Source organism: Lithobates pipiens, unplaced genomic scaffold (genome assembly GCF_037356315.1).
Source record: "Lithobates pipiens isolate NorthernLeopardFrog02 unplaced genomic scaffold, aLitPip1_a1.2 Scaffold_18, whole genome shotgun sequence".
Taxonomy (NCBI): Eukaryota; Metazoa; Chordata; class Amphibia; order Anura; family Ranidae; genus Lithobates; species Lithobates pipiens.
Window position 1 is genome coordinate 583,893,141 of NW_027507758.1, and position 25,950 is coordinate 583,919,090.

The following is a 25,950-nucleotide window of genomic DNA, read 5'->3' on the forward strand; positions in this document are numbered from 1 at the left end:
ACATGCTTACCATGACCTGGATTTTCTAACACGTGCAGCGGCCGGGCGTTCCAGGAGGCTGTCCAGGCGAGTCAGTCTCTCGAGGTGCAGAGCTCGGGGGTCCTGCTCAGCCCGCTCCTTAGTGAAGTCCATTTCAAACACAGTCGGAGGAGTCAGGTCCAGCTCCAAGAACATGATATTTTCCGCCTTGGAATAGAACCAGAAAAATAGTTACAAGAACATAAAAAGCACACTTAAAGAGTAACTCCAATTTTGTTAAGAAAAAAATATTCTCTTCTGGGTAATCTGTAAATTTCAAGGATTGGAAAAAACTTTGTTGCAGAGTCCTACCTGTAATTCCGCATACACACGGTCGGATTTTGCCACGGGAAATGTTCATTGGGAGCTTTTAGTCGGAAATTCCAACCATGTGTATGCACCATCGGACTTTGGTTGGCGGGAATTTCCACCAGCAAAAGATTGAGAGGAGGTTCTCTATTTTTCAGATGGAAAAAGTTCAGATCCGCATGCTCGGAAACAATTTGGCGCATGCTCTGAAGCATTGAACTTAATTTTCTCCGCTCATTGTAGTGTTGTACGTCACCGCCTTCTTGACGGTCGAAAGTTCAAAATACTTTTGTGTGACCGTGTGTATGCAAGCCAAGCAACCAAGGAATTGAGACGGAAAATCCGATCGTGTGTATGTGGCATTACAGGTTTTCTTCTAAGATTGCCCTGTATTTGGCTCCATCCATCTTTCCATCAACTCCAAGCAGCTTCCCTGTCCCTGCTAAAATAAAGCATCCCCACAACATGATGATGCCACCATCATGTTTCACAGTGGGGATGGTGTGTTCAGGGTGATGTGCAGTGTTAAGCCTCATACACACTATCAGATTTTCTGCTGATTTTTCTTTCCTTCAGGTTTACCAAAACCATGTAGTAGAAGGACCTGCCTGATTGCATACACATTGAAACTCCTAAGGTTTGACCTCATATTATATGGTTTTGGTAAATCTGAAGGAAAAACTCAGCAGAAAAACTGATAGTGTGTATGGGGCTTTAGTTTTCCACCACACATAGCGTTTTGCCTTTAGGGCAAAAAGTTAAATTTTATTCTTATCTGACCAGAGCACCTTCTTCCACCTTGCTGTGTCCCCCACATGGCTTCTCCCAAACTGCAAACGGGACACCAGCAATTTGATGGTTTGACAGTTTGGTTGGGGTCACAAGCAAAGGTGACAGTTAACAATGCTGGCATGGTGGGAATGTAACTGTTTTTTTAAACTGTTAAAACAGTGGGTTTAGCTTGGCGTTAAGCAAATATTTTTTTTGCGACGCTGTTAGAGCTCATTCACACCATACGTGCAGGAAAACTGATGGGAATTGTTGGGAAAATGCGCAGATTTCACTTGCAGAGACATCAGTTTACATTAGTTTACCTTAGTTTTCATGCATGTGAACATCTGTTTTCATGTGGGTCATTTATGTGCCCTATTCACACTAATGTTGATGTCATGTCAGTTTTGTTTGTTTTTTTGCCGGGCAGAAAACTGCATGCACATTGCAGATTCCTGCCCAGAAGAAAATCTGCACGGTGTGGTGTGGACAGGGCACGTATTTTTTTTTTGAGCCCTTGCAGAACGCATGCAGAAAAACTGACGTCTCTGCACCATGGTGTGATAGAGGCCTTACCTGTAGATTTTGCCCAGTAACTGCTCTTCCTTTTTTATGCTGACAAGCTTCTTCCTCACAATTACCAGCAGTGTTGTCAGCCAGCCATGTGTGCTCCATCAGTTGGCCCTTTGGATCGGAAAGGCAGCCAAACAGAAGGAGTACATATGGCTGGCTGAGAACACTTCTAAGCCTCTGTACACACGGTCGGAGATTTCGACAACCAAATCCATCGGATTTTGTCCGTCGGATCTTGTCCGAAACTGTTGCATACACACGGTCGGACTAAAGCCGCGTACACACGGGCGGACTGTCTGGCCAACTTAGTCCGTCAGACAATCCGACGGACAGTCCGTCATACTTTCGAATGAACGGACTTGACCACACACGGATGCACAAACAGTCCGTCGAAAGCTTGCGCGATGACGTGTACAGCACGTACGACGGGACTAGAAATAGGAAGTCCAATACACAGCAATGCAAGCTTTCGCCGTGTAAATCCTTTCTGAGCATGCGCCATACTTAGTCCATCGAACTAGCCTACTGACGAGCGGATTGTCCGCTGAAACCAAAGTATGACGGACAGTATTACGGAAATTCCGAAATACTTAGTCCGCCAGACTGCACGCTGAAAAAGTCTGCTGAAGCCCACACACGAGCGGACTGTCCGCTGAAATGTGTTTCGACGGACTAAGTTGGCCAGATAGTCCGCCCGTGTGTACGCGGCTTAAGTTGTCGAAAAATCCGATCATTCAGAACATGATGACGTAATTTCGTTACGATGGGACTACATTCAGGCTAGTAGCCAATAGCTTTGATGTAGGAATTTGATCTGAGCATGCGTGGCACTTGGTCCGATCAAAATTCTCTACACATGATCGGAGTATGTCCGATCGAACCCGTTGGTCGGGAAATATTTCCAACATGTTGGAAAATTGGGTCCGACGGATATTCCGACGGAATCAGTCCGATGCATACCATACACAGTCAGATTATCCGACAACGCGGTCTGATAGGACACATTCTGACGGATTCTCCAACCGTGTGTAAAAGGGCTTACAGTCGGCCTGAATCAGGTAGTCCTGTTACCGGCACTGGTTAGAAACTTTGCAACACATACACAAATAAACCAACTTGCTTGGGGAAATTGTATATGGTGAGGCATGATGCCAAACATACAGAAAAAAATTGATTTTGTGCTTACATACACTTAAAAAAAAAAATGAAATTTGAAATTTTAGGTTTGCATTGCTAGGCAACAAAAAGCAAAATGTGCCCATAACCTCTTCTAGTGAAAATTCCTCCTCTACGCCCCCACAAAGCTCCTGAAGCAGAGTACATTCAAAGCTCAGACTGAATTCTTTCTGCATTGCAGGCACCTTAATGACCTATTCTGAGGTGTTTATATAGCGTTATGAGATGCAGGGTAAGGGTGTCTCAGTTCTTTCCTGGGCAAAAGTTGATATTTTGATAATGAGGGTACATTGGTTTAAGGGGTGCTCTCTGGGTGTGCAAAGGAGACAATTTCAGAAGCCAATGGCATGCCACCACCTCAAAGGGCATTTGTTGCCATTTTATTAAGCTGAGCCTCCATCTAGATCAGGCTTTCTCAACCTTTTAACCCTAGAGGAACCCCAAAAATAATTTTTATGTTTCGAGGAACCCTTCCTAAAACCAAATCATCAGGGCTCAATAGGAACAATGCTCCTTATATTGGTGGTTAATAGGAAGAATGTCCCCCTTAAAGTGGTGTTCAGAATGCCACCCTTAAAGACAGCTAAAACGTTATTTGGTGTCATGCTGCTGGCTTTACTAAGTGGGGCTGAACCTTGAACTCTGTAGACATCATCAAATAGGCGGTTCATCAGCCACAGCTTAAGGAACCCCTGGTAATCTCTGAGGGAACCCCAGGGTTTCACGGAACCCTGGTTGAGAATGGCTGATCTAGATCATGCAAAATAATCTACATATTCTAAACCAGCAGTAAAATCACTTTTAAATAAACCATTCCTGACCTCTATATCTGTAAGCATCGTGAAGAATTTTAATTTTCAAAGTCCACAACACAGTTATGGAAATCTTCCCTCTTTCCCTATTCCTATCTGCCAGAATCCTGGCCCTCTGTCTCACCAATGATGTGTCGTAGGCCAATGTCTCGGGATCAGAGCATCAACCCTAGTTGAGTTATTCATATGCACAGTAACTCAAAATGGAATTATTTGCAGGATTGGGAGGGTGCGAGTGGTTGGTCCCTCCATATTTAATGGCAGGGCTTGGGTGCAATCAACCTATAAAGTGTAAATGATAGTTGCCTCTGTATATAGAGAAGGGACCAACCCATACAGTGGCTGTGGGTGTGATCTGGGTGCAGGGCCGGCCCTACCATGGGTCCCGCTGGGTCCACTGGACACAGGTGGCACTTTGAGAGGGCTGACAAATTGACACTCACGGTGATTTATTTCTAGCAGTTTTCTGTGTCATCAGCAGCCCTCAAAATTTCCACTCGCCTGCTTACATTTGGCGAGTGGAAATAGGCTGAGTGCGAGCGTGGAGCCTGCACCAGATCAGGTGTACAGCTTTCCTCCACCTGGCCCAGCAGACGTGGCAGGTCTGTTCCTTCCATAAAATCGTAGCACTCCCCCTCCCCTACCTTAAACAAGATGGGAAGCATGGCAGGTCCAGACAAAGGGTGGGTCTGTTCACGTTAAGAAGCGGGTGATTGCTGGGACTGCCCCGCTGTCTAGTAACCAATCAATCCCGTCTTTCACATGAAAAGTCCCGCCCTTTGTCCAGACCTGCCATGCTTCCTGTCTTGTGTAAATAAGGTAGGGGAGGGGGGAGTGCTGTGACCTTATGGAAGGGGCAGTCTGTAATATCGATGGAGAACTGCGATAAGGGGTCTGTGATGAGGGGGATCTGTGATCGGGGGCTCTGTGATGGAGAGGCGTCTGTGATGAGGGGAGGGATCTGTGAAGGAGAGGTGTCTGTGATGGGGGGATCTGTGATGAGTGGAGTCTGTGATGAGGGGGGATCTGTAATGGGGGGCTTTGTGATGAGGGGAGTCTGTGATGGGAGGGTCTGTGATGAAGGAAGTCTATGATTTGGAATTTAACATAATGGTATGTCATATCATTTTGTATATAGACAGGGTGCTGTTGCATGTAAATCTGACTTCCTGATACATTTAATTTTAATTATCATTAAATAAAACAAAGGATGTGGGGACCTTTTTTCGTCTTGAACCCAGGCAGCACAATGTCTTGGGCCAGCCCTGCCTGGGCGTGCCCACCCAGGCAGTGGGCATACAAAAGACGACAAAAAGGAAGGAGGGTGTAACAGCCTAGTACATTACCAATGGAACCATTTATTAAAATGTAAAACACAGACAATTATACTCATAAAGCTAAAGGATTGTAAGGAACATAACTTGCACCTAAAAGCAACTCAATTCGTAGTTCTAGAAAGGGACAAATGACACCCAATACAGAGCAGACGTTAATAAGTTTAGATATTAAACCCTCTTCCTTAGAGCTATCTGTCTGCCATTAACTAAATGTTTATATAGTACTAGTGGTCCGGACTCCCACAAGATGAGGGAGGTGAGGGAGTATGAGTTGATCACAGCCAATTCTACCATTGGTGGCGGTCCCCCTTGGCACTAAGTCACTTTATGCATGATCTGACTGTATACCACTGAAGATTTCTCACGTGGATTTTTAGATATATAAGCTATTTTGGACTTTTAATAATATAAATTTTAATAAGTTAGAAACTATTTTAGTTAGAGCGCTGCACTATCTGTTTGATATATTGTATTTTGGGATTTGGTGATTGACCCTTGGTGTTCAGCAGCTTTCTGTAAAGGGGTTGTACTGCGCTGCTTTTTTTCCTGCTTTTATATTTTCACTACAGAAATAACCATACGTACATCAGGCAGTGTCTTTAATATCACTTAGGCTAATTTGTTTTAGGTGTCAGGTTTGTTATAGGTGTCACTCCCGTTTTGTATCCCAAAAACAAGAAGATTGAATTGGTTGGAGTGTATGGTGGACTAGATCACACAATAAAAGTTTAATTCATTCAGCTGATTAAAACCCTTAGGTGCCCCTGGAATTTAATATTAATATTAATTACTCACCCGGTACCTTGGGTGGTAGCCCATCACCATGGCAACCCTGGCATACTGACTTATAGGCCTCTTGTAACCAACAGCCGAAGACGGACGCCTCTTCATTGTACTGCCACCGGCGCTAGATCAAAGACAAAATGATAACATGATTTAATTATAGACAGTAGATTGGGACACGTTCATAGCAATGCAGTTTGCTGTGCATTTTGTCGCTCAGCAAACCTTGCTCAAAATGAAGCATGTAACTGCCAAGGGCATGGTTCACAAATGCTTCTGCCCAACAGTGTATTTATAAATGGTATTTTGCATTTTCTTTTCTATACATTGCCTCTTATTAAAAATACAAGAGTTTTGTAAATTAAACTGGGGCAGGCCTAGATAAACTGTCTGCTGGGAGAAGCAATACTTCTCTCCTCTGAAGATTAGGGCCTGATGTCCTGCCTCCTTATTCTTTGGCTGGAGGTTCCCTTTGAGTGCAGGAAACTAAAAGGTGTTCATGCCTATGTTCAAAAATCTAGGCTTGACCCTAGAAGCATGGGGTTCTCCAAATCTGCAAGATTCAACATTTCATAGTAGGGTGAAAGACTAGCCTACCCCCATCTTCCTCTTGTTATTGATCGATCCCTGTTGTTTAAGTGCAAAAAAATGAACTCAACTGTTCTGTCACCTTCCTTGGTCCATGAATTGCAAGACTGAACAGAATAATGGCTATTTTGTATTTCAACTGTGTATTTAGCTTTTTGGCTAACACAGTCCATATTAAAAGCCTACTTTTCCAAAACCATTTCTGGAGAACGCTATGATTGACTCACTTTCCTGGTGGTACAAGCGGCTGGAACTTCCACTGGTCCTCCTCAGCATCGTAGTACAGGCGGTTCATGATCTTGTTCTTCTCTTCCGGAGGAATAAAGTTTTCGATGATCAGATACCTGCATGAAACATAATAAAGAGGAACCAAACATTCAATCTGGTGTTCTTAGGACCTTTTCTCAGAACAAGAAATATGGTCTGACACTCACTTGTATTTCAGCTCTCGGGTCTGCTCATTTTGTGCTTGCTCGAGATCTTGTCTCACCCGTACGTATTCGTCATGTTGGTCTTGGATCTCTCCCTTCACTGCCTGCAGTTTGGCATAAAGCTGAAAGCAGAATAAGAGCTTTAAAGTGATTCTGTCACTATTTTTGAAACCTGAAAAGCAAGTCCTCTACCAAGAAAGCAATTCATTTTTACCTGCCCACTCCACCAAACTCCTCTGGGTTGAAGAATGAGGCTTGGTTAGAGATCTTCAGCATCCAGCACACTTCCAGGTGTGTTGGTTGCTTGGTCAGCCATTGCGCATTGTGATTTCTTTAGGTGGACTGTACATCACTACAGGGTCCGCTGATGAAGTCCCGCCCATAGGGACGTAACGTACGGACGGAGATCACGTGACGTCACCCGCGGTCATTGATCATTTTAACGATCGTATGAAGCTTCGTTATTGTAAGTGTGTTTTTTATGTATATTCATCATTAAAACGTTTTTCTATGGAGAGCACTATGGCCTGTCTTTCTATCCACATGGTCTGAGGAATTGTGAATACTACTGTCTACCGATCCAGGTGTGGGTATTCCACGAACGTGTCAGTTCATTTGACTCTGAATGGGAGAAAGCTGTGTTTTCGTTTGTGAATTGGTCGGATATTGTTGGAGAGGAGTACAGCAATTGGACGAGTTGATATTTAAGTGCATATGACCCTCTGTAATTTAAAGGGTCCATACGATGAGGTGAGCAGCCAATTTTACCATTGGTGGTGGTCCCCCCCCCTTGGCACTAAGTCACTTTATGCATGAACTGACTGTATACCACTGAAGATTCCTCACGTGGACTTTTTGACTCAAAAGCTATCTTTGGACTTTTTATTAATTTTAATATGTTAGTAATCATTTTATTTTAGTTAGAGCGCTGTACCATCTGTTTGATATATTGTATTTTGGGATTTGGTAATTGATCCTTGGTGTTCAGCAGCTTTTCGTAAAGGGGTTGTACTGCGCTGATTTTTTCGGTATTTATATCCTCTATGATATACTTGGTCACATGGAGGCAGCTATCCGATTGGATGCTGGCGCCCTATGTGACTCTGCTGGCCGTCTTGGGTCAGGCAGAGTCTAATTAAGACTCCAGCTCTTGGGCTTGGCGTGCTTTTTGCTAATGGTTAGCGCAGGGAAAGGATCTCCGTCTGACAGGGAAAGTACTAAGAAATAAAGAAAGGTTCCAGAGGAATAGAGACAGTGCAGGACCTAAGTCTACCTCTCAGGAACCCTCTTTTTTGGGTGTGAACTAGCCAAGCCGCATTCCGCTCCCCATGGCACCCACTGTTGGCATCTTCCTATCTGCATATTACTGGTCCACAGCTGTCTCTGTTGTAAGTGGCTCCAGTCAGGTGTTCTCCTGTTGTTTTGCAGAACATTTCTACAAACGTGGACCCAGTGTGTTTACTGTCTGCCGCACAGCACTGTACCTACTCACAGGCTGGTGGAAGAAACCACATAGCGCAGAGGAGGAAGCCATGATCCAACACACTTGAAAATGTACAAAATGGTAAAGGTCTTTGCACAAGCTTCATTCTTCAACCCAGAGGAGTTTGGTGGCATGGGTGGTGGGACAGGTACTGTAAGTATTATTTGCTTTCTTTGCAGAGAGTGTCAGGCACACTCCTGGGAGTGTTGACAGATGATTTCCCACTCCGCACTCTATGGTTTCCTCTGTCAGCCCCTACATCACTACAGGAACCTGTAGGGACATAGGGTCCACTAGAAGGAACCACAATGCACAGCAGCCGATCAGCCATTTGACATAACTAGAAGCGTGCATGATGCTGAAGATCTCTGACCAAGCTTCATTTTTGCAAACCAGAGGAGATTCCTAGTGTGGGTTTTGGGACAGTTAAATATTATCTGCCTGCTTTGCAGGAAGGCTTGCTTTTTAGGTTTAAAAATTCAATAGGTCCACTTAAAAGGATAAAATGTACTTTCATTTTATAAAGTGCATGTCCCTAACAATAGTCACTCAATAAACTGCTATAATTTACGTATAAACTTGTGGATTTTTAAAGGGATAAGTTAGCTTTTTAACTGTACCATGTTGATGCAGTCAAGGCTCATGCGTTAGTAAGGCGAGATGACCAAACTCTCCTTGAAGAGAGGAAGGTGCTGAATCTATATCAGGCAAGCCATTTTTTTAATCTGCTATTCTGATTCAGACCTTGTTACCCTGTTATATACACACGACCGGACTTTTTGACGGACTAGGTCCGACGTAATGAATCCGTTGGATTTTATGATCGTGTGTGGGCTCCAGCGGACTTTTTTTCCCCAAAAGTCAGACGGACCTAGAAATAAAATATGTTTCAAATCTTTCCGACGGACTTGAGTCCGGTCAAAAAATCAGTTCGTCTGTATGTTAGTCCGACGGACGAAAACCGACGCTAGGGCAGCTATTGGCTACTGGCTATGAACTTCCTTATTCTAGTTCAGTCGTACGTCATCACATTCGAATCCTTCGGACTTTGGTGTGCTTGTGTGTGGCCAAGCCGTTCATTTGGAAAGTCCGTCGGAACTCCACCGAAAGTCCGTCGGGAAGACAGTCGGACCAAGTCTGTTGAAAAGTCTGGTCGTGTGTACGCGGCATTACTCTCTCAAAATGTGGTTAGCATTCTGCCTAGTTTTACTAAAGGCATTGGTTTGAATCCCAACCATGGCACTTCCTGCCTGGAGTTTGCATAGGGTTGCCACCTTTTCATCAAGCCAAACCTGAACACTTTAGCGGTACACAACATTTTTTTTTTTGCAATGTACGCTATAGGGTTTTAAAAGACCTGGGACACCTTTGGGTGCCCCAAAAAGAGTAGCATTGCAGCAAATGTAGCATCTTGTGAGGAACAGTAGGTGTGGCCAAATTGTGTTAATAATGAGAGAAGTTTAAGGAGCATAGTTGAATCAAAAAAGGTCAGACAAGGTCAGTCTGTCCCCCAGTACAGGCCCCCTATTCAGTGTTTCCCCCAGTATACCTCTTTAGTCAGCATGTCCCCCAGTATTATCCCCCCCAGGTCAGCCTGTTCCCCAGTATAATAGCCCCCCCCCCACCAAAATAATTAAAAGCACTGAAAACTGACAAGAGGGGAGAGGTGGATAAGAGGTCTGGTTCTACAGGGCTGTCACTGATGTGTCCGGGTTGCAGGTGGACTGAAACCTGGACACAGGATCTAAATCCCAGACTGTCCGGTAGATCATGGACAGGTGACAACCCTAAGTTTGCATGTTCTGCCTGCACCTGTGTGGGTTTCTTCCCACACTCCAAAGACATTCTGCTAAATGAATTGTCTCCTGTCTAAATTGGCTCTAGCATGTGTATGAATGTGAGTTAGGGACCCTTAGAATGTAAACTTCTTGAGGGCAGGGACTGATGTGAATGTACAGTATATAAGATGTTTTGTAAATTGACAACACTAAATAAGTACCAATAATAAATAAAATATATAAGTACCTGTAAAAAAGTGGGGACACTTTTTGGATCTTGAATGTTAGTTTTGCATTAAAGATAAGTATGTGTAGACAAAATAGGACATTTATTGTTGTAATGAACAGCAGTGTGCTGTATACGATAATCCAAGAAGAAAGTATGGTCCCCACCTTTTTCAGCTTCTTGGTCTTCATTTCGACCTCTTGTTGCAGAGATGTATATGTCCCTCTTAGTTCCACTGTTTCCTCATCGCGCAGCATCATCTGTTGCAGAATCTCGCGCTCTCGCCTTTTCTGTAAACAAGAATGCATATAGTGATTTTCTGAGTAGATTTTTCTCAGCAAGTGCATTTCTGGGCATTTTTTTTATGTACCATTCATCTCAATGGATGTTGTGCCAAAGCTACAGCATGCAACTACAAGCAAGTTCTCATAAGCCCCTCCCCCTTTCGCAAGACCACATTAATAAATGCTCAAATGACAGCAGATGCTCTTATTCTGGCAATTCAGCCAGATTAGACAACAATGGTTTGTCTATGGGGCACCTGTGGATACCTCTTGCTGAGTCTCACCTGATTAATTGGTGATCAGAGGGGCCAGAAAACCTTTTCTGATCACAGCTGTATTATTGTGATAATCTCGTAACCATATGTCACCCCATGTGACCATATATATTTAAGGAAGTGCTTGCCAGGAAAAAATCTTGAGTCTTTGTCTATTGAGAACTTTATACCATTGCTTTCTGAGGGCTCTGGTGACATTTTATATCCCTATGTAGGCTGATGTCAGTCGAATAAATAGTGCCCCGACTCTTGATGTCAGTAGCAAAAATTATGCATCATAATTGGTGTCTATGGGAGGAATAGTGCCCCATCATTGGTGTCATTTGGAAGAATAGTGTCCCATCATTGGTGTCAGTGGGAGGAATATTGTCCCATCATTGGTGTCAGAGGGAGAAATGGTGGCCCATCATTGGTGTCAGTGGGAGGAATAGTGTCCCATCTTTCGTGTCAGCGGGAGGAATAGTGTACTATCATTGGTGTCAGCGGGAGGAATAGTGTCCCATCGTTGGAATCAGTGGGAGGAATAGTGCCCCATCATTGGTGTCAGTGGGAGGAATAGTGTCCCATCATTGGTGTCAGTGGGAGGAATATTGTCCTATCATTGGTGTCAGAGGGAGAAATGGCGGCACATCATTGGTGTCAGTGGGAGTAATAGTGTCCCATCTTTCGTGTCAGTTGGAGGAATAGTGTACTATCATTGGTGTCAGTGGGAGGAATAGTGTCCCATCATTGGTATTAGTGGGAGGAATAGTGCCCCATCATTGGTGTCAGTGGGAGGAATAGTGTCCCATCATTGGTGTCAGTGGGAGGAATATTGTCCCATCATTGGTGTCAGAGGGAGAAATGGTGGCTCATCATTGGTGTCAGTGGGAGGAATAGTGTCCCAACATTGGTGTCAGTGGGACAAATAGTAACCCACTGTTAGTGTCAGTGGCAGGAATTATGCCCCAATTGTTGGCAAGGGTCTTCAGGGTAAAGCAATCACAGAATCATGTAATGTGAATCAGGGGTCAGGATTCCATTCACAATGTATAAGAGGGGAACCTGCTTTTCACCTACCTGCTCAGCGATCTCCTGGCGCTTTATCTCCAGCATCTTCTGTTGCTCATTGGTGTGGTCAATGATGTTCTTCCCTCCAACCAAAAGCTTGCTCTCCATCGCCTGTGTCTCAACAAGAAGTACAGAAGAGTCAGCTGTCTTCATGATAACACAGCTACCTATACTAGGAAGTGCTAAAGATTTACAGATACAATTTTAGGCAAGACACCAGCAATAAAAACACTGCAAGTATGCATTTATGTCCACTTGACCTCCGGAAGATTTACTCCACTTCATGACCAGGCCATTTTTTGCTATACGGCACTGAGCTACTTTAACTGACAACGCTGTACATAAATGAAATTTGTGTACATTTTTTCCCAAAAATAGTTTTCTTTTGGTGGTATTTGATCACCACTGGATTTTTTATTTTTTTGTGCTATAAACAAAAAAAAAACCAGTCAATAAAAAAAAAAAAAAAAGTTTTTCTTTACTGCTACAAAACATATTCAATATAAAATCTGATGGTCCACAAGATCTGTAAACCCACACTTGAAGTCCCACCACTGCGCCAGGAACACACTAACTTAAAGAATTTACTATGTAAATGAAAGTAAATAGTAGCACTGATAATTAAAACCATAAAAACACCCAGTGACCAGTGTTAGTAATTGCCAAATTGAAAATACATAAAGTACTATTGTGACTATTGTGACACTATTGTGTCCGTAACTAAACAGTCCATGAATAAGATATGATGTCTTAAGTGATAAACATGTAATCTTGAAAATGTTCCATCACACCACATGCACTTGGTGATTCCATTTTCCTCTAGATATGCACTCACCAGATGCAAGTGCCTTGCATTCTCATGCTCGGCAAACAAAGCCCCAACCCTCACAGGATTAAATCATCCAGCGATATCCAATCGTGAAACCAGACCACATAGACTCTCCACATATAATAAAACAAAGTGCTCTGATAGTGCAGTAACGTTACGATAAATGTATTATATTAAAAAAGCTTCAAACATTACACTCACATGAACCAGGTAAGTAAGATCAATCCCAAGAGGAAGCAGAGATGACGAAATGCGTCAGTGTGGCTGTGCGGCAACCATTTGTGATGTTTCACACTACACGGGAAGTGACGCTCTGAGGTTTATGATCACAGTTCACACATGCGGGGTCTGCTGTGACCATACCACACCAGTTCTTGCTGTTGCAGTGAATTTACACACACTTTTACTTACCTGGTTCATGTGAGTGCAATGTTTGAAGCTTTTTTAATATAATAAATTTATCATAATGTTACTGCACTATGTGGAGAGCCTATGACATCTGGTTTCACGATTGGATATTGGGTTGGATGATTTAACCCTGTGAGGGTTGATACTTATTTGCCGAGCATGAGAATGCAAGGCATTTTCATCTGGTGAGTGCATATCTAGAGGGGAGTGGAATCATCAAGTGAAGTGGAAGATTTTCAAGATTACATGTTTATCAATTAAGACCTCATGTCTTATTCATGGACTGTTTAGTTACGGACTATGTTCACAATAGTATACTTTATGTATTATCAGTTTGGCAATTACTAACCCTTGTCACTGGGTGTTTTTATGATTTTAATTATTAGCGCTACTATTTACTTTTATTCACATAGTAAATGCTTTGTATAAAACGCATTCAATAAAAATAATGTAAGAAATCAAATTTCTTCATAAGTTTAGGCCAATGTGTATTCTGCTACATATTTTTGGTAAAAAAAATATCAATAGGTCTATATTAATTGTTTTTTGCAAAACTTATAGCACCTACAAACTATGGTACACACTGGAATTTCTTTATTAATTTTTATACTAGTAATGGCGGTGATCAACGTCTTATAGCAGTCCTGTGACACTTTTGACACTGTGTGGGAACCAGTGACACTAATTCAGTGATCAGGGCTAAAAATATGCACTGTCCCTGTACTAATGACACTGGTTGGGAAGGGGTTAAAAATCTAGGGTGATAAAAAGGTTAACTGTGTGCCTAACCAGTGTTTATGTGTACACAGTGTGGTGCTTTTACTAAGGGAAGTGCTGGATTTTATTCACTGCTTTGCAAGGAAACAAAATCCAGCAGATCCCTGCTAACAGGACAGAGCTCTGCATTGTTTACATATGCAGAGCTACATCTTGTGCCTCTCCTCGCTGATCAGCAGGTACCAGCGGACATCTATTGGCTGGCACCCGTTGATCATCAGCTTCTGCTGTGACTAATCACAGTGCAAGCAGTGCATGTGCACCCTTATGCGAAAGTGCAGAATCATATATATGTATATATGTATGTGTATATATATATATATATATATTTATGGTTGGAGCCCTCCGCTCTAAGAGATATGAAAGAACACATAAACACGTCACAAGACTAACAACATAAAATAGACCTGAGTTGTGCCCTTGGTCTGCTGTAAGGTAAGCCCTGGTGAGCTGGGCGGTGAGCCCTACACTGCTGGGCGATATGCCAAGAGAAGGCCGCATACCTTAAGAAAGTAAATGGATGTTTCTGTAGAGAAACGTGTTTTAAGTGAAGTACTCTGAGAAGGGAAATGGGTGGGTGGGTACCTTGCACTGGAACCGACACAGACCGTTGTGGGTGGTCTGATTATATACCCTCCGGGCTCCTCCCATAATTACGGGCCACCATACTGGCCCTCTTATTTATGGTTGGAGCCCTCCGCTCTAAGAGATATGAAAGAACACATAAACACGTCACAAGACTAACAACATAAAATAGACCTGAGTTGTGCCCTTGGTCTGCTGTAAGGTAAGCCCTGGTGAGCTGGGCGGTGAGCCCTACACTGCTGGGCGATATGCCAAGAGAAGGCCGCAAAAGATTTGGTGTAGGGAGGTAATTATTAATTTATGTACAGCAAGACACTACGGGGCAAAGTTTCTGAAGGCTCAGGTCATTTCCACTTGTGGATTGGAGATGTATCGAGTAAAGCAGGTGGATTCCCGCCTGCCCATCTTTGATCGCGTGGACTGGGACCCCGTTTCGTGAGGCTGCTGATGCTGTTCCAATGCGAAAGAATGTCCAAGGAAATGACCAAGGTCCTGGCCTAATTTGCTCAAAAGGAACCTGACGTGACTAATGAACTGGTTGCTGCCTGGGGTACTAATCGAGAACGGTAGTAATGGGCTGTCCTGCGAGGGATCAAACATATGGGCCAAAAATTTATCTAGGATGGACACGGGGCACCAGGCTTTGAGAGTTTGGAAAGGTTTTATGTCAACCCCTGGACCGGACTATTGTGTTTTGGACACGCTGAGGAGCAAGATGAAGTCTGATGGCGTGTGAGGTGGCGTCTACGTAACACTTTACAACTGGGATGGTGACAGTATTCACTGGGGAGTAAGAAGCTGTAGAAAGCCAGGTAGATGGCTGCTTGAAGGACCAGGCTGAATTTAGCCAAAAGGGGAATGTGACAGGATGAAAGACATGTCTTGGAATATGGCGCTGGTGACGGGTAGCCGTTTGATACTGATTTGGGGTCATTGCCTGTGAATACCACACAACATGGTCTTGACCGTATGGGCGGCGAACAAGACGATTTGTTAGGATCTCATAAGGGGATGAAATACTGGATGTCAGCTGAGTGGGGTCTAAGGTATTGTGTGACAATGCCAACTGTGTGCGGTGGCATAATATGAAGACCAGGATGTGATGGAGAACTCTTGGTATTGCTCTGGGGTTTGAGGCTAGTAGCCTGACATAGAACCTCTAGGCTGCCCGGTAGGCCTTCAGGGTGTTGTGAGATAGTGAAAGATTAATAAGGCAGGTAGCGTCGTGAAAGTGTTGTTTGAATCCGAGGTTAGCTACGACCAGTGTGGGATAAGAGACATGGTCGGGTCGGTTCCAGTTTCCTGCAAAAAATAACGAAGCAAAGTTAACGGGTAGTGCGTTGGCCAGATTATTGCGTTTGTCTGGGATGTGGACGCATAGGACGTTAGATTGGTGCTGTGGGGATAGTGGCACCAGCCTGCACAGGAAGGCCACAATGGCCAGCTACTAGGACCTCCTTTATTTATAATACTGGCTGTAGCTTGGTTGTCTGTGGCGAACGTCACTGTTTGTCCTGCCCAGTTGTTGCACCAGACTTGAGCTGCTGCGACAATGGGGTAGAGGTCGAACAAAGAGGAGGACTAACTGAACCCAGGAATCAAGAGGATTTCTGACGGCCATGGCCCTATAAACCCAATTTGGCCAAAATTGAGGCGAGGACCTGTGGAGGCTGTGGTAACCATGACTACCTGAGATGAAGAGAGAGATGCTGAGGGAATACACATTGGCATGCCATTCCAATTTGTGAGAAATTCGACTCCCATGGGCAGATCTGCTATAGCTGACATATCTTAATTTAAGGATTTAGTCAGGGTCTTTGCCTGGAAGAGAAACACTAAAAGATGGGAGGTAAAAGATCCCCTTGAGTCTGGCTGCTGCCTTGGCTGGAAATGAGCAGTGATAGTCAAAGGATGGGCACCCTGCGTACTTGTGACCTGCTGCGTGCAGATACGGGTCCAATTCTACCCTCCTGTCGGGGTTGCTCTGCCTAGCATGTCTCTGACTGTCCCCAAGGCCAGCACAAACTCTGTGACAGTGAGCTTGCGATTAAGTAAAGGGTCTCTGGCCTTCAGGATGACGGAGACATCTCCCCGCGAATATGATTTGTTCTAGGCCAAGTTGTGTACTGCTATGAGGAGGGATGCTAAGTTAACGTCGTTGTCATCCAAGATGTCCTCCTAGATGCCCTGCTAGGACAAGGTGTGCAGGGAAGACGATGGTGCAGAAGTTGGGTGTATCTGTAAGTGAAGGTACGGGAATGACGGTGGTGACTGGAGCTGGTAGGGGCACGGCTGGGCGTACCTCCAGGGCTGTCACTCTGCTTGGACTTCGGCGACTGCTGCTGACAGTGTGGTTACCCAGGAGTGCAGCTGAGTAGTCGCAAAGAAGATAGACTGAAGTGGTGCCTGGAAGGGCTGCCACTGGCAGTGGAAACAGTAGCCTAAAGGCTTGGTTTCCTGGCTGCAGCAAGGTAGGATTTACTCCTGCGACACCGTTCTGCTATGAGTTTATTTTTTTATTATATATTTTTTTTTTTTTTGTATTCGTTTTTTTTTTTTTTTTTTTATTGGTCCAAGCTCTTGTGAGACTGTAAACCGCCGCTTGCTGAGCCCGTAAAGGGTGATGGCAGGGCTGAGGCAAAGTCCTCACTGTCTGCCTGCGACATGGCGTCAACTAAAAGCAAGGGGGGGTGCGTATGTTTGAGGTAAGTTGCAAAGGTAGGAGGGGATAGTTGCGTTGGGTAGATGAGATGAAAGGCGGAAGGAAACAAGAATAGGACAAGGAACGACAGCCACAGTGACAGTTGGTTTACGCTCCAGCGCTGTTGAGTGTGACTTTAGAAAACTCAAAAGAATGCGTAACAACCGAGGTGAGCCAGGAGGTGACTGGCTAGGTAACCGATAGCTCGGGTGTCAGTCTGTGCTCGGCACAGACTAATGAACCAGAGCGCCCCAGGGCGGACTGGGGTGGGTAGTTGAAGTCTGGTATACTAAGTAGGAATGTTGCGATCTGTAGTTAATTGACGTGGGTTCGGTCTACTAATGCTTGCACTGCCAGCAAGTATGGAGATTAGGCGACCTTGTCTGCGTATTGAAGGCTTGTGCTTCGAAAACAGAGTGAAGTGCACAGAAGTATGTGACAGTTGCTAACGCCTCAGGAGCAGGTCAAATTCTGTATGTGAAGTAAAAATATGTAGTGAAAGAGTGTTTAAGAGAAAGGGGGAGTCCCATTGAACTACACCTGACTTTATGCCCTAGTTGTGAAGTCGACTGGTTGGTGGTCGAGAACTGAGTTGACCGGGAGCCTGTAGTAAGGTGACATGAGAATTTCGTTTTGACAATGGGGATTGCAAAGAGCTGTTTGGGGCAAAGCTGGCCCCCTGGTGAAGATGCAAGCCCTCGACAATGGTTTTTTTTTTTTTTTTTTTGGGAGATACTGTCCAAACCTGGTGCAGGGTGGACTAACTGGTGTTCTAACTGGCCTAAAAGGGGAAAGCGACAGAGAAAACGATGAGCAGCCGTGTTGCTACTGGAGACGATGAGTGGCAGTTTGAGCCATTTGCTGAAATGCTTGCAGCGATTGCAAGGAAGCGGCCTTATTTGAATTATAAATTGAATTATGAGGTGAGAATGAATGAATGAATGAATGAATGAGGTGAACAGCTGTGTTGCTACTGGAGACGATGAGTGGCCGTATTAAGCCATTGCAGAGATGCTTGCAGCGATTGCAAGAAAGCAGCTTTATTTGAATCTATAAATTTAATTATAAGTGTGTAGGAATGAGGAGAGCGATGGGTGGCCGTATTGAGCCATTGCATCGATGCTCGCAGCGATTGCAAGGAATCAGCTTTATTTGAAAGGTGAAAGCAATGTTTTGCGGATTTATAAGTGTGTAGGTATGATGTGAACAGCAGTGTTGCTACTGGAGTTTTGAGCCAAATGCAGAAAGACTTGCAGCAATTGCAAGAACGCAGCTTTGTTGAAAGGCGAAAGAAAGGTTATAGAGGAAATGTGATTATGTAGGAATGACCGTGCGCAATACTGAGCAAATTGGTGGAGAGAATTGTGTACGATCATGTATGGATAGACTGAGAAGGTCAAATGTAAGTACTGCTGAATTCGTACAGTCGATGTGACTAGTTTGAACTGGGCTATAGCTATGGAATAGTCTGCGAAAGATTTGACTCATTTGAGTCGGAGATGCAACAGGATTCGGCTTGGTTGTTAGAGTTGCGTTTGGCAAGGACTGGAATCGTTGGGCCGATGCTGCGACTAGACTCGATTCCTCCGTAGATGCGACTGAGAGGCTCGTATATGGGATCCGACCGTATCGCTGAGGATATGGTTGGGTTCAGATTGATTGAATTGTGATGGTGGTTGAAGGGGCTGGTGATTGTCAATGATCCGAAACATAGAAGCGAAGTTGCGACTAGATTCGAAACGGCCGTAGATGCGAGGTGACTACAGGGCTCGTATGACAGATCTGCCCGTGTTGCAGATGATATGGCTGGGTTTGAATCGACTAAATGATGATGGCGGTTGAAGGGGCTTGTGACTGCAGAGGATCCGAAACATAGAAGCGAAGTTGCGACTAGATTTCGACTCGGTCATAGATATGAGGTGACTACGGGGCTCGTATGACAGATCTGACCGTATTGCCGATGATATGGCTGGGTTCAAATCAACTAAATGGTGATGACGGTTGAAGGGGCTTGTGATTGCCGAGGATCCGAAACATACAAGCGAAGTTGCGACTAGATTTCGAATCGCCCGTAGATGCGAGGTGAGTAAGGGGCTTGAATGTCGGATTTGACCGCATCGACCGTGAAGTGATCGGCTCGAGTAAACCCGCGTTGGGTAGAAAGGATGAAATACATGAAAGATGACATAGACTTACGGTGGCGTAAGTGCGACTTTGCAAAACGAACATGATTAACGAACATGATAAGGTAACTATTGGAGTTTAGAAGAGCGGTAACAACAAAGTCCTACCTGCGACAGCGAGTGTGTAGCGGTCCGAGCGTGGGACAATCGATGAAGATATACGACCGATCTCGAAGGTACAACTACGTGGACATGCAGTAGGTTGGCAGAGTCAGCCTCTGTAATGCATTTGACACGAATCAGCTCAAAAATGTATGAGATGAATCTGATATAAATTGGCAGTAAGGAGTATCTGATACAAATTGGTTGTAGAGTGTATGCCATTCCTTACTGTGAAACCAAACACCTATCAACCACCCATCCCCCCAGGCTAGTCAAGTGCAGGAAAGACATCAGGTGGGTTTAATTACACCTCAATCAGCCACAGAAACCCATACAAACAATACCTGTTTATCTCAAAAAAGAATGAGAACAGTGAATTTTATAACCAGTGAAGCCTATGGCGAGTGATATTGGAGAACAACCGACAGCGACTCGAAGGCTTGGATCTATGAATGAATCGTACGTTTGGTAGAAGGAATTTACGAATGTACTATGCCTGTGCCGAACAATGTCGGGACATGAGTGTCAACAACTCAGAGGTAGATTTTGCGAAAGGGGTGCAGGATAGTAAGCATGAAGCCGCAAGTTTTCACATGATATGAAAAGATTCGGATACTACTTATCTGCGACCATGAGCGGGAACCGCCGACGAAGACCACGAATGAAGAAGCCGAAGTGCACATACGATTGGACACACAGATAGACGACCGTGAGGGAGCTGAGAAGAGTCGGCCCCTTGATGTGCAGTACCTTGCACTGGAACCGACACAGACCGTTGTGGGTGGTCTGATTATATACCCTCCGGGCTCCTCCCATAATTACGGGCCACCATACTGGCCCTCTTATATATATATATATATATATATATATATGTGATTTTGCACAGAACGGCCGCCCTGTAGCAGTAAATCTGCTATAGGACAGACGACAAGCGGTTAAATAAATATATATATATATATATATATATATATATATATATATATATATATATATTTATTTTTCAGTGATTTACCTTCATTTTCTGTAAGTTGGTGAAAGGGTTCTTTAAACTAGCCTGAGACAATCCACCAGTTCAAAATTTTGCAAAGAATCTTTTTTTTTCTTATGAGATTCCAGCCATTCCAAGATGAAGAATATGCAGAGATGGCTGACTTCCACATAATTTAGTCATAAATTACACAGCTTCTATTAAGCTGTCAAATCAATAAACTGCAGTAACAACTCACTTAAAGGGTAACTCCACTTTTGTGGGGGAAAAATAGTAAATAAAAAATAATAATATAACGTGTACAATTGCAACACAAGTCATAATATAATTGAATGTTATTAAAATGACCTTTCCTTTTCAATCTGCAGCTCTGTCATTTTCTATAAATGCAAAGCAATATGGCTACCTGGAGTTGTTCTGTACACAGAATGTGTACTGACCACCCCCCAGACACATAAATTCCTGCTTGTGTGATTGGCTGACTGATTTTCCCTGAAGTCTGCCTGAGATACAAGTCAGATTTCAGGCATCCCCTGCAACAAGAATGTCATTTTTGGTGGGATATTTCCAACAGGAACTTGTCTAAAGGGATGCAGGCCCAGCAGCTTTCCTCATTAGTGCCCTGCAGCTGCACACCTGACAGTTAATTATGAAACCGCTCCCATTAGACCCACTCAGTACAGAGGCACAGACAAACACACAGGGATTTCTTCAGAATAACAAAAAGGTAGGAATCAGCAACAAAGTTCGTTATGATCCTTGCAATGTACATAGATCACCCAGGAGTTACGCTTTAAGTATATATAAGAATTAACATCATCTTTTATGATGGAGTACAGTATTATCGTTGTGAAGCTGGAATTTAGAACACAGAGACATGACCTCAAACTAGCAAGAGGAATGTTGAAGAATAATCTTAGAAAGTATTATTTTACTGAAAAAGTAGTTGATGCTTGGACCAGACTTCCAGCAGAGGTAGTGAGTCAACAGTGATTGAATTTAAACCTGCTTGGAATAAATATGGGTCAGACTGAACCAGTTTTACCAGTGCTCTGAAAGATTAAACAGAACAGAAGTTTTATTTTAGAACATTTCAGAACTTTCATCAAACAGATTGATGAATATATTATCTCCTTGAAGTCGTACCGCTTGGGTGACTGTAGTCCTGGTTCTAATCAAAGCAGACCACAGAGCCCAGCAATAAATGTATTGGGAGCCAGGTTAGCAATAATTCACATTGCATCTTTCTGTCTCCTGGGTTATCTCAACCCAGGGGAAATCTCACATTCACATCTTCTCATCTTTATGCCTGCAAGAATAACAGGGTCTGCATGCAACTTGGACCCTGCTGTGTTTTACCATTCATAATTTATGACCTCATAATGGAGAAAGCATGTTGTAAGAGGGTTCATGTGTGTCCCGAGCACGCTAGCTCAGCTGACGCTGCAGGAATATGTAGCCCTGTCTGCCGGGGTGTTGGCAAAAAAGCAGAATAAAAACGTAAAAAACTGAATTGTTTCAGAACATCCACAAGAGTCTGAAGTATCTGGTGCCAAAAAGCAATCACAAGCTTCCCTTAAACTATATGCCAAGCCAAATCTTTTCTATTTTTCTTTTGGATTTAACGTGGGGAATGATTAAAACCCCTGTCTGGTTTTTACTACATTCCAGGCTAAACGATTTTGATAACGTTTATATATGTGCAATGCATAGCAACCCCATTGACCGGGCCAACATGTCAATATCCATAATGTATAGCCAGCAGTCAAAAGATCCATAGAAAGTACAGCTTCTCCATAGCAAATGTGTATTTAAAGAGGAAGAAAACCCTGATGGGTTTACTTCCTCTTTGATTCCCTGCAAAGGTAAAGCATAATGGAGTACTATGCATCGCATAGTAGGCCATTATGTGTCATTTACCTGACACAGAAGCCAGCGAAGTCACGGCTGCCCCCTGTAGTTCCGAGCGTCCATCTTCTTGGTGGGTCTCGCTGCTCCGGCGCTGTGATTCGCCGGAGCAGCGATGACGTCACTACCGCGCATCCGCACGGGAGCCGACACTCACGGCATATTGCCGCGATCTGCGGCCTGCGTGCCGCTGTATAGGTATAGGTTTAGGAGATATTTCTTGGACCTACAGGTAAGCCTTAATCTAGGCTTACCTGTAGGTCAAAGGGGGTTGTAAGGGTTTACAACCACTTTAAGCATTACAGCAACAAGATCATCCAAAAATACTGATGCAGTTCGGCCTTAGGCCTTCTCCAAGGAGGAAGGCCTAAGACCGAAACGCGTCAACATTTTTGGATGATGTTATTGCTGTAATGCTTAAATAAATATTTTCTATGGAGAAGCTGTCGAGTTGCCGGCCTGTACTTTCTATGGACCTTTTGTGAGCTTAATTAGCCAGAGCACCGACTACTCTACACACCAACTATAGTATATAGTGGTAGAGCTTGGGTGAGTTTTTCTCTTGCTACTATAGCCAGCGGTGCTAGTACTGCTGATTACATGCTATTGATGGTATGGCTCACTAACTGCTATAACCAATGGTCATTATTCTGTACTCCTACTACTAAACCTTTTCTGCTACCTTTGACACAGTTGACCTTCTCAAAAAACTCCACTCCCCTGGCCTCCAAGACTCTACCAACTCTATTGCCTCAGCTCTTTCCAAGGCCAGAGTTCCCCAAGACTCTGGCCTTGGACTCCTTCTATTCTCTATCCTCACCTCTTGCCTAGGTCAGTTGATAAGCTGACAAGGCTGCCAATATCATCTCCAAGTTGGAAACATCTGGATACATCTCTGTACTCCTCAGTTCACCCGTTCAGTCTCCTCTTGCATCACTAATACACAAATTGACATGCTGTAGACGTAGGAAGAGATTGCCTGGCCACCGCATACCTTGCCCGGCCTGAGTGGTTAGCAGGTAAAAGCAGCCTCAACTCGACCCCGACATGTTTCGTCCCACCCAGGGCTTGGCTTGGATGAAACAAACTAAGGCTGCTTTTACCTGCTAACCACTCGGGCAGGGCAAGGTGTGCAGCAGCCGGGCTATCTCTTCCTACTTCTACAATGTGATTTGGGTCTAGATGAACCTTTCCTTTCCTGCACCCTCAGAAGTCAGCAGTATCCAATTCATCAGACCTTGTTAGCCTGAGCTGGGGCCACTAAGCATTTATTATGGGTCATACAAATTTACATATCAGTATGTAAGATGTCACACCACTTCCTCAAACTCAATATTTCCCATATTTCCTCTCCTAACTTTTCCTGGCAAGATCAATAGCCCAATAGCACAACTATCTTTCCCTCCCCTCGTGCCAGGGTAGTAGAAGTAATCCCAGACTCTGATCTCTCCTTCCAGCCCCACTTCCAATCACTGTCCAAATCTTGCTACCTTAACCTTTGTAACATCTCCAAAATACGTCTCTTCTTAAAATGTCACTAAACCCACTTCATTAAAAAAACGATCAATTTTACATTACATTACATGCTGTTTGTACTCCCTCAGTCATTGTGAGATTTCATTTTCTGTTGTCTGCAAAAAATCAGGTTCTGTCCATTTCCCCAATTCAGCTAGAGATTTTTCGGTGGCAATTCTGCATATGCTCAGTTTTCAGTGAGTTTCTATGCTGCGCATTTCCTTCCTATCACATCTGACCAGCCCATGTGACAATAGAGTCACACATATGGGTGTATACACAGTGGTACATTACAGCCCATCCCCTTCTTAAAGCCTACTAACCAGCTAAACCTGATAGGGGTGGGATATTACATGTAGATTGATAGAGGCTTCACCTCCCACATATTTTAAGACACAGGCTGGAGGGGAGTGACACAGCTTGTGACTGGCAGAAATCCTCCCACGCCATGTTATTGCCAAAAAATAATAAAGATTTGATTTAAAATATATCTTTTTATGAGAATTTAAAACAGTTTATTGATATAAATTATTTATTTTTACTCTGTATTCCAAAGGCTGTTTTTTAGTAGGCAAGGCTGAAAAAAAAATAAAGATTCTCTCTGGAGAAGAGATGCTTGAGAGGGGATATGATTTCAATTTATAAATACTGTACTGGTGACCCCACAATAGGGATAAACCTTTTTTGCGGAAAAAAACAAGACAGGTGGCCACTCATTAAAATTAGAAGAAAAAAGGTTTAACCTTAAACTACGTAGAGGGTTCTTTACTGTAAGAGCGGCAAGGATGTGGAATTCCCTTCCACAGGCGGTGGTCTCAGTGGGGGGCATTGATAGTTTCAAGGAACTATTAGATAAGCACCTGAATGACAGCAACATACAGGGATATACAGGGATATACAATGTAATACTGACATATAATCACACACACATAGGTTGGACTTGATGGACTTACGTCTTTTTTCAACCTCACCTACTATGTAACTATGTAGCTTTAACTATTGCAATTTTCTCCTTGTTGGCCTATGTCTACACAGGCTACCTACTCTTCAGTCTATCATGAATGCTGCTGCCAGACTTCTCCACCTTACCAACCGCTCAGTGTTCACCACCCCTCCCTGCCAATCCCGCCACTGACTTACAATTGCCCAAAAAGATTCAAAATACTAATACCATCAAACAAGGCCATGCACAACTCTGCTCCAAGCTACATCACCAACCTAATCTCTAAATATCACCCAAAGCATCCTCTTCATTACTTCCAAGACCTCCTTCTCTTTAGCTTCCTCATCATCTCCTCTAATGCTCATATCCGGGATGTCTCCAGAGGCTCTCCCATCCTCTGGAACTTCCTACCTCAACCTATAAGAATATCTCCTTGTAGCACCCTTTTAGTTAAGCTACTACTGTTGAGGTAAGTTTTATTTATTTCTCTGCTGCATGACCCCTGGATTCTGGAAGGTTCCAGAATTTAGTGGGTGGAGGGGGCAGAAACATTCTGCATATCCATGTAGCCTCGGCCAATCCCTGGCAGAAAGAATGGCCAGTAGGGGGCTGAGGTGTGTATAAATAGTCTGGGACCCAGAACAGCAGAGTCCTTGTCCTGGATTGACTTCAGTACAACCAGTCTGCCCATGCATGGATCAAAATTGGGCTGGTTGCTTCTGCACCGGTTGAATTTCAATCTATCTATGAACAGCTTCAACCCCTGAATTTGATATTCCTCTCAAAGCAAATCCACACGCAATGAAAACTTTGGCACCAACATACAAATCATCCTTTGAGCTTCTGAAGTGGAACATGACTTGTACTTTTCATTCTCACGCAATTCTAAAAATCCTGTGCAGATGGTTTTTGTTTCGGTGAAATTGTCGGACAAGGAAGAAGAGAGGGGAACAGAGGGATTGGGTTGAGTGTGATGTCACAGAAAGGGAAGATGGGAAGCACTCAGGCAGTAATAAAGTAATCCTGATACCACAATGAAGGAGACGAGGAAGGCTCTGGGGAGGTAAATTCATCTCAACTCCATTTTCTTGGTTTATAGTGCTGATATATTACACAG

General features: G+C 43.8%; 1 protein-coding gene across 3 annotated transcripts in view; it reads right to left on the reverse strand.

The window, feature by feature from the left end:
• KIF3C (kinesin family member 3C) overlaps positions 1 to 25,950 on the reverse strand; it is a 115,280-nt gene that overhangs the window by 10,079 nt on the left and 79,251 nt on the right. For 2 of the 3 annotated variants that reach the window (XM_077489134.1, XM_077489137.1), the window contains 6 exons: positions 11,904 to 12,005; positions 10,453 to 10,575; positions 6,802 to 6,920; positions 6,595 to 6,711; positions 5,792 to 5,903; positions 11 to 186 (listed from right to left, as the gene is read on the reverse strand). In XM_077489134.1, coding sequence (XP_077345260.1) covers positions 11 to 186; positions 5,792 to 5,903; positions 6,595 to 6,711; positions 6,802 to 6,920; positions 10,453 to 10,575; positions 11,904 to 12,005 — 749 coding nt within the window. Of the gene's footprint in view, positions 1 to 10; positions 187 to 5,791; positions 5,904 to 6,594; positions 6,712 to 6,801; positions 6,921 to 10,452; positions 10,576 to 11,903; positions 12,012 to 25,950 lie in introns of all 3 variants that reach the window. The other variant, XM_077489135.1, reaches the window with a different exon arrangement.